The sequence below is a fragment of the Habropoda laboriosa genome, unplaced genomic scaffold (genome assembly GCF_001263275.1).
Source record: "Habropoda laboriosa isolate 0110345459 unplaced genomic scaffold, ASM126327v1 scaffold212, whole genome shotgun sequence".
NCBI lineage: Eukaryota > Metazoa > Arthropoda > Insecta > Hymenoptera > Apidae > Habropoda > Habropoda laboriosa.
In genome coordinates this window covers 976,413-985,793 of record NW_017100509.1, presented here as the reverse complement: position 1 = coordinate 985,793, position 9,381 = coordinate 976,413, and the positions used below count along the sequence as shown (strand labels likewise).

General features: G+C 41.3%; 1 protein-coding gene across 1 annotated transcript in view; it reads left to right on the top strand.

The window, feature by feature from the left end:
* The window catches only part of LOC108576272, a 188,651-nt gene that overhangs the window by 55,911 nt on the left and 123,359 nt on the right, over positions 1-9,381 (top strand). Inside the window, exon 2 of the mRNA XM_017939231.1 lies at positions 5,930-6,044. Coding sequence (XP_017794720.1) covers positions 5,930-6,044 — 115 coding nt within the window. The remainder of the gene's footprint in view (positions 1-5,929; positions 6,045-9,381) is intronic.

Here is a 9,381-nt window from a genome sequence, read left to right as displayed (position 1 = left end):
ATTCGGGATAATTTTAATCGAACACCGACTACGTTTAATCCGACTGTGAATGTCGCGGCGATTTAGTTTTGTAATTTATAAAACGTGTCAGCCGTTCGTGAAAGGCGACCACCTGAGTCTTCTTACCTCGTGTTTTCACGCAGATATGCACCGCCTCGTTCCTTCCCCGCGTCTAAGAGAGATCTTTCAGTGATGAATGAACTTTTATTTTTCGAAGTGTCTCGATTTACGGTCGACGTTACCGTTTCTCCTATTCGCGAGCCGCGTGGAAAGCGAACCGAGGGACCTACATATTTCCGTAGCAGCTTTCCATTTTAACATTTCAGCCGAGCAGTCCGCGTTGAGTGCACGGCGATTTTGAAGGACCCGAGCTGAAAGACGAGCAGGCGCTCCAGTCAAATAAGACACGAGCGTGTCGAGGGTGAAACATTAACGAGGAGTAAATACGTAAAGAGGAGGACGGGTGTAGATTGATGAATAAATAGATAGATTCACGGATATACGAGCACAGGGATCCGATCTATGTGTATTGGTGGTCGGGCCAAATTCTCCGCGAGCCTTTGAAAAACGGTATAAATATTAACCCTTTACAGTCGAACAATCTTCTGTTGAATAACGTTGATAGAATTTTTTTTAAATTTTCGTTGAAGTAAGTCGTATATACATATATTAAAAATCCACGTCGTAGAGACAGGAGACATTTTTATATCGTTTGAGATTTTGTCACTGTTCATTGGAAGTTGGTTTTTCAAACCGTTTCATTGCTTGGAGTTCCGATATGCGGACAACTAGGAAAGAATTGAAGAAAGGAGAAAAAAAGATGTGAAATCCCTTTCCTGATTTCTGATCAAATTTTCCAAAAGTGTAAAGGATTTGTAGAATTCTGTTACGGGGAAATAGCAAATGGGAGTTTGGCTCATTCAAACTGTTTCATTGCTTATTATTTTAGGACAGAAATTAATTATTAATTAATTGGGACAGAAACGAAGGAAAGAGGAAAAGTGTAATCCCTTTTAAAATCTGTGACAAAATTCCCAAAAAATGTGAACGATTTATAGAACTCAGTTACAGGAAAATAGCATAAACTATTTCATTGCTTGTTATGGATAATTAGGAAAGAAACGAAGGAAGGAGGCAAAAAGGCTCAATCTCTTCCCTGATTTCTGATTAAATTTCCCAATAGTGCGAACGATTTATGGAAGCCCACAGACTTGTTGTCAAAATTATTCACCTGAATGGTGAATAATCCAGCAGATGTATGAGAGGTCTTGGTCTATAAGACGTCGCCATAATGTCGCTTCTCAGTCGCCATTCAAACTGCTGGATTAAACCAAGTGACAAGTGAGTGTCGCCTCTCGAGTGTAAAGAGTTAAACGCTGTGTATTCTCGTTAATTTCGATTACAAAATCCCATCACTCCGAAGTTCCATGTGCAACACGATTTCAAATTACTCTCTCCGTTCTACATTCGATATATTTTTCACGATCATTCCATGTAACGTTCGTTGGTATGGGTTTTCATCGCGTTACACAGTTTCACCGAAAACACCGGAAAAATGATTTTCACCGGTATTTACGCGTTACTCGCAGCCCCCCGTTTCTCGTTGCAAATATTAGATTACTCGATGAAATCTATTACACTCAAAATAAACTTTTCACTTCGTGAATAGAATATCAACGTTACATTAAGATTGAGCTCGCGCGAGAGTGAAATTGTGCAGCAGTCGTAAGTTTGAATAATTCGAGGAGTGTCACTTACGTCTTCAGCTTGTATTCGCTCGAAATGTAGTACTTCGATTACTGTTTCACAAGGAAGACTCCACAACTTTTCCGTCCTTCGTGAATATTCATCGGTATAAAAAGCAAACCCACAAAACATGTAAAAAAAAAAATGTTAGGAAAAGCCTATTTACCGAGGCAAAAGTTTTTCAAGAGACAGGAAATAATCGTGCACGTGAGGCTTCGTCGTCACGAAATTACGTGCACGCGTGTACCAGTACTCGCCTCGATTTTTCGCCTCGAAACGCGCTCCTCTCACGCTACATGACGCAGAATTCTCCATAATCCCGGACGGCAGAAACGAGCAGCTAGAAAGACAGAGAGAGAGAGAGAGAGAGACGAAAAGGAAGAGAGATAGATGAATTTTTTCATAATTTGCGAGCACCCTCGGTTTATACAGGATAGCTTCACGGGTCTGTTCTCGCCTCATTAACTGCGAATCAGCAGAACATAATACGGCCCGACAAAAAGCTTTCAACAGACAGAGAAGGAGAGAAGGGTGCAGGGATGAGGCTGACGACGAGGTGGGGTAGGTGAAAAAGGAAAAAGACGGGACAAGCGTGAGACAGGAAGGGGAAAAAAGAGAAGGTTAACGTGGAAAAGAGGGAGAGAGAAAATTTCGGGACACGGAGTTATCAGGTGGGGAACGCGGAGGCGGTAATAGCCTGTGAAGGGTGAGAGAGGGAGGGCGCAGGAGGCACGGAGATTGTAAAATCGATGAGGTTCTTTTACGCCTGGCGTTGATCAGGTTCATCGGGAACCTGACGTTTCGCCGTTTTTTCGTAGCCGTCGAAAGTCACGCTGCCGTGAATTGCCCCCTTTTTTTCTATCTACCCCCGTTGGCTCGGCTTAAAACACGACAAATTCTCCTCACTTATCGCCTACTCCCCCGCCGTCCAAGCCCGAAGCGACCCAGAAAAGGGAGTTTTCGGGAGAGGTATTTGGCGCTTTAAAGCGAGCTGTCTGCAATAAGTATAAACTCCCGGGCTCAAAGGTGCTCGAGGCGCCTTCGAAACTCGCCGGCTAGAAGTTGCACCCCTTCTATTTTGCCTCGTGCACACCAACAATCGCTGCCCCCATCCCCCGTGTTTCGGGATTCGGAAGTTTGCGTTTCTTCGACGGCACCCTCTCGCTTGTCTCGCCGCCTTTCCACGTCGCCACGACGTCCTTCTTGGCTCGAGCGATTTTTTTTTACAAGCGGCCAACTGTTTGGGACAATGGTCCGCCGCGAGAGACTGTTACGACTGATCTTTTTCTCGCTGGGAATTTTTGAAGCTAGTTTCTCACTGATCGACCATGAGACTTCTACATCGAGTGTGAATTACTTCCTCTGTGCAAACGATTCTTGAAAAATTATCCTCGAGGCTTGGGAGTTCTAAGGCTAATACTGTGCTAAGACCTCTAAATTCAGTGTGAATTTTCGAACCTGAAAGTCAGAAAATTTAAAATTAGAATTATTTCCTCTGTGCAAACAGTTCTTAGAAAATAATCCTCAGGACTCTGGAGTTCTAAGGTTAATACTGTGCCGATTCGCCACTTTAATTAGAGTAATTGAAGCAAGCAGAAGGAGGTATACACACTTGAACGGTGAGAATGTTTCGAACGTTCCTTTTTCGCCGTTCTTCCAGTTTGCTTCGCTTTCTTCCGACCGTTGTTTCAGTTTCTGCAAACAGGACGGAGGATAATTGATCGAATGGTCGATCAAGCAACGTTTGATCATTTTCGAGGACGGTGCACGGAATAATGAAAAGTTTCGATCCCGGTGTCTCTTTCAGACCTATCGCGATTTAATTCGATGCAGCGACCCATTGTCTCTTCACTGTCGCTACTTGCTTTTCTTTCCTCCATTTTTTCTTCTCCGCTATTCTTATTGTCCGAATGTTCTTTGTTCGAGAGCACGTGAACAATTCGTAGCAAGATTCTCGTAATGATAATTAAAAAGTCAGGATGCTAAAAACAAAAGGAAACGTTTCCTCTCTTGAATTAACGTTCTGTTTATATACACCGAATTGTAATACTTTCTACAAACTAGTGATCTTCTGGAGGATTAATCGTACGCGTATCTACTACTTGGAGCAATTTTCAATTGAGATTTCGTTAATTAAACGAAGGTGATATTATATTATTTCATTGCCGAGAATATATATTTCGCGCTTGCCAGGTGAAATTCTCCAGCAGAAGTGTATATTTAACAATAATCCTTTAATAACAATGGGAAAGTTATACGAGCGCATGAAGCGACGAATGGAACGACAGTGTAGTTATATTATCCCAGCAAGGTTTTCATTCTTCTCGTTCTCCTTGTTGTCTCAGCAGATATTTGTTTAAGCAGGGCGGATTTCCACCGTTCGCCGATTCCGTTACGTCCACCGGATTCTACTTTGTACCGCCGATCCGTGAGCAGAACACTCTGAAAACGATTTCTCCTACTTTATCGCAAATCGAAATTCTACTTTTTCCACGTTCCGATTTATTCGTGAATGAAACTTCGTAAATCGAAAAGGAATGAATTTTTAAACGAAAATGTATCGCTTAATTTCACCTTTCCTCAAGAATCTACGTGATAAAAAAAAGAACAGGGTTATGCTTTTGACGAAGGCATTACGCAAGACGGATGAAAAGAGTGGTTTCGTCATTTCTTTTGAAAAACTCGTCGGTTTCTCTTTTTCCTCGTCAGTGGCTCTTTACTTGAGGAAAAGGATCTCCCTTCGGGAATTTAAGAACAAGAGCCTTCACACAAGAATTCTCTTCTAGGGGCTACAGAGGAATCTTTCTGAATTTCGAATTTCCAGAAGTTGAATATTGCATTGTTCTGCGGAGTTCCTGATGCTCGCGGAAACTTTTATCCCATTCTTGACATACTATTACGCCGCGGTGTGTGCTGTTCTAAAATATCACTCTGACGTGAACGATTATTTTCACGTGAAATAAGAAGAGAAAGAGAGTCGCTAAAAAGCATAATAGGACTGGAATCGTGGTTTAAACGGATGGAAATTTTATAACAACCGTTAAACATTGGAAAATTCCAATTAACCTTTTCCTACTTTTAGCCGCTTTTACTTCTCGTCGAAATGTTCGTGGCGTGAGCCACGTTGGAGCAAAGTTCACCGATCCGCTGGGTTTCGGAACACGGAAATCATCGGCGTAATTCTGCTTTGATGCAGGATCGAGGATCGATGGTGTGTGGCACGCTGCCACCGTTATAATAAATTTACGCTCGATACTCGTTCGGTACTGGGCCAGGATACGCGGATATTCATATTTATTTATGAGGAATGCACGCGACCCTATTGATTTTTCGACGTTAACGCCGTCGGCTCGTTATTCGAGCGCCGCCCTTCCAGCCTTTCACGCGATTCCGCCGGCGAACAAAGCCGGCCTACCGACACAGCCAGAAGTCGAAAACGGCGATGATCGATTTCATACCGCGGAACATGGTTCAAATACGGAATTAGCGCGAATCCTGCCGGGATAACGTATTGTTACGCTGGAAAATATGAATAAATTAGATCTTTAACTTTGAGTATTCTTGGATACTTTTAGCGCGAGATCTGTTGAGTGACGCGAGATTTACGGATTTTATGGAAAAAGTGGAAATTTAGAGGAATTTCGATTTTAGTTAACCCTTTCGTTCACGATAATTTGTTTGACTTTTGGCACAGATTTTGGTCAAGATTTAAATTTTTATTCAATTCTTTCAAGTTTGATAATTCAAGTTCAAATCAAGTTTGATGCATAGTGTGTAGAAATCGTAAGTCAAGGTGTTAACCGTTTGAGTGCCACGGGTTATTGCAGAAGTCTGACCGAAAGTGCCAAGCGGCGCGATCGCGCTTCTTTCATTTCACGTCGAATGTTTCGGACATTTTCACCGAATACGACTGTTTGGAAATAACGCGAAACGAAGGCAAACTTAATTATGTGCAGGATTTTTGTTCACTTTTCTTAATAAAAGAGTAGACAAATTATAAGAAATAGAATAAAATTTACTGGTGACACTTTTCGATGTCGAATACCAGGAGCGCGATCGCGGTTAAGCATCTAAACTCTCAAACTTGATAAATGTAGGAATCGACTTTTTCCAGAAATAATTCTTGCAATACTGTCACCTGTCGAGACCATATTTTTCATAAATTTCTCACTTTTTGTTTCAGATATTCCTACGCCGCCCTGTACGTATATAAGATACAGTAGTCTGGAGGATGTTAAGTCGTCGGAGTTAGGATTCCTTCAGCTGGAGTTCACGCCCACCGTCGTATCTAAAATAAGGTAAGAGGTGGTCGACCTGCGTCTGTTATTAAGTTACCGTTAATGAGTCTATTATGAACCCTCGTTACATCGTTGGTGCATTTTTATCGGTGTTAAATTAACCCTCTCGCCGTTACCACCCTCCTTCAATGGTAACGGTGTTTTCCAAGCACGCACGAATGGTGGAACATTCTTTACGGATGAAATTCCTTGGAAAATAATTATCCTAGATTTTATTTAGACATCGAACTCCTGTTGTGTCAACGAACAATCGGAATTTCGAAGCGTGCAAGGAGTATCTGATACGTTAATCGAGGAAAATGTGGAACATGAAGTTTCTACGTTGAAGTGGTTTTACACGATGCTAGTGAATGCAGTGTAGTTAGCGGATGGAAAGATTAAATAGTTCAATTGAATGTAAATTAAAAGAGAACACCGCTGAACATGAGACGTTTAATTAGAAAGCAGGGAATTTCGGTTCGTCGTTTTCGCCTAGCGGTTTTTCCTTTCTTCCGGTTCCTTTAATCGTGTAATTACTAATGAGACCTGTCGTTAATTCGCCGTCTAATCAGGTAATAGTCTGCCGCGGTAGACTAGTGTGTTAGTCAAAAGAAGCTAGTAATTTACCACCTATTAGCATGGAATTTGCTCTTTATCGTTAACTTCCTGGTAAAAGAAGAGATCACTTCAACTCACGTAGCTGTAGTAATCCAATACCATTTTTTACATTATTAATATCACCGTTAATATTTAAAAAATTCCACGTTTTCGTGGTCAGTTATTTCCATTCCCATGAATTTTTTATTATTAACTTTCCTATTATCACCTTTCTTACAGTAGAAAGAAGAAATTACTTCAGCTAATACAACCATTACCCATTAATATTTCAAAAATTCCATCGTCAAAAATTTCACAAGTGCACATTTTCTTGGCCATTCATCTCGAATCCCGGTGAATTTTCCAGCTGCGAAAAGATTTCGCCGGTGGATCGCGCAAGTAAGACGATAAAAATCAGCTGAACTCCGGGCGTTATTTAGAGTCGGCGTAGCTAGGAAGCAGAACGGATAGGAATTAAACGCGAAGCAGCAGTTTAACGCGATAATTATTTCGAAATCAGCAGAACCGCTAGCAGATTAACAGACATCCAGCCACGGTTTTTGCTATCTCCCTCCAGTTTGTCATCTCTATACTCTATCTCTCCTCACTCACTCGTCGTCACCCTTTCCCCAGCCCACGGTCATGTAGTTGTCGCAGATAAACGTGAATACTTCATAAACTCGTAATCCTGAAACAAAACGACCGCCAAGAACAAAAGGATCCGCCCTTCTGCATCCTCTGTCTAGAGCTTGCCAACCCTCGGTTTCCATTTTCAGGCTCGCGACAAACCCTCTCGATACGCGTTGCCAACAATCTCCAAGGCACCACGTCTTTCTTGGCCTCTTTTTCTGCCACTTCTTCTTCTTCTTTCTTCCACTGTTTCTCTCTCTCTCTTTGTCTGTTTAAGTAAGCCTTAACCGTGTCGCGGAGGCAGTCGGTTATTAAAAGTCACTCCTCGTTGGCACCGAAACCAGCTGCCAACCTAGCCTCGCCTTTTGTTTGCAACGTTGAATGGATCTGATGTGGGGGGTTAATGGTTTACGCGGGGGTGGAGGATAACTTTGGATCTTTCGGCTGTTTTCTCGCTGGTTACGCCGCGTGAGCGATGGAACAGTTTCTCTTGATACTCCTCGGGATTTGCGCGAGGTGTAACTGGAATTGATAGAGAAGAGGATCACCGGCTTTGTGGTAGTTGAGAAAGAGTTTGCGAAAGCTTCTTTGACTGAAAATTATTCTTCTGTCATTTAGGGGAGAGGTTCTCTCTTGTATTTTTTATCAACGGAAAATAGAGATACGCGCGAGAGATTACCGTTGAATCGGGTACGAAAAGCCGATTAAAAATAGAGGCGCGGGAATTTCGGAAGATTTAAATTTTCCGTTCGTACAATTTTATTTTTTCAGCAGATTTGTGAACGCTGTTTTCGGAAGAGGTGTAAATAGTATTTAACCCTTTGCACTCTAATGGCGCTGTTATGGCGGTAGGCGTGATTATTTTGGAGAATTTAGAAATGTAAAATTCAGGTTCTTTTTTGTATCGTTAAAATAGTATTAAACGAAACGGAATTGTGGGCTTACAAAAGTTTCACTGCAAAAGTGTAGCTGATTAATCTTGGAGTACAAAGAAACATGTGGAAAAACGAAACGTTAAATTATCCGATGGCTGACTCGTGCAAAGGAAAATAAATTTCTCGCGTATACGCTAACTTTTTTGTTATTTCCATTTTCGACGATCGTTCTCTGTTACTTCTCTCTCTCTCTGTTAAATCCATCGGTATTTACGCTGGGTATTTACTTTGGATGTCTCTAAAAAATACACGGCACTGTAAAAACGTCACGAGGTAGAATTTCGAACTGCAGAAGCAATTTCGGTAACGTCTGACCGAACCGGCCGTTACAAAAACGGAACGGAAACGAAGTCCGAATATTACGTATCGTAAATCATTATCAGAAAACACGATCAGCTTTTCGAATCGCGGTTACATTGTCCCCCCCGTCATATTGCTCTAGATACTAGGAAAAATGGAATCCACCTGCAAAATCCTATTTTCTCGAATCGAACCGAACGTCAAGCACCGCCGGTGTGCTCAAAACGAAATTACGAAATGGCATTAAAGATACAAGATTTAGTTTTCGTTCCGGCTGAAAAGTTACAGAGCCAAAAGTTACTCTCCGGTTTACCGTGAACGCGCTGATATAAATTACTCGTAATTCTCTGTGCGCGAATGAATTGCAATTAATTCGATAAATTGAAGAGAAAAATTTAAAGTTCGCGCAAAGTACAGTAAATTCTCTACAAGAGTCAGTAAGTTTGGATTCTACAAGTGACAGTATAGATGGTCCTACGCCTTATGGGTGTAACGCTACACCAGTCGGTTTCCTTTACGAGATTTCACGGCTCGACAAATCATAATAGAAAAATATAATTTCTTTAATTTTACTTTTTTTCATCTGCAATTTTTTTTAACACGTTGGTGAGATTTTTCTGATGAAAATGATATCAAACACGATATAATTTGAACAACATTTACTTATTAACACAGTCACTGTCGCACCAGATTTACAGGTTGCTGTCAGGCGGCCACAAGAAAATACATTTTAAGCATAGGATTATAGTATTATGCTTTATAATTTTTTTTTTTTCAATTGTAAATAGTGTCTAGCTAGCTATGACGTTCAAAATTTTTAGTTGACAACATTTATTTTATTTTAATTATTCTAAACATTTGAGGCACTCCACTCACTGATGACCACCATGGCCATA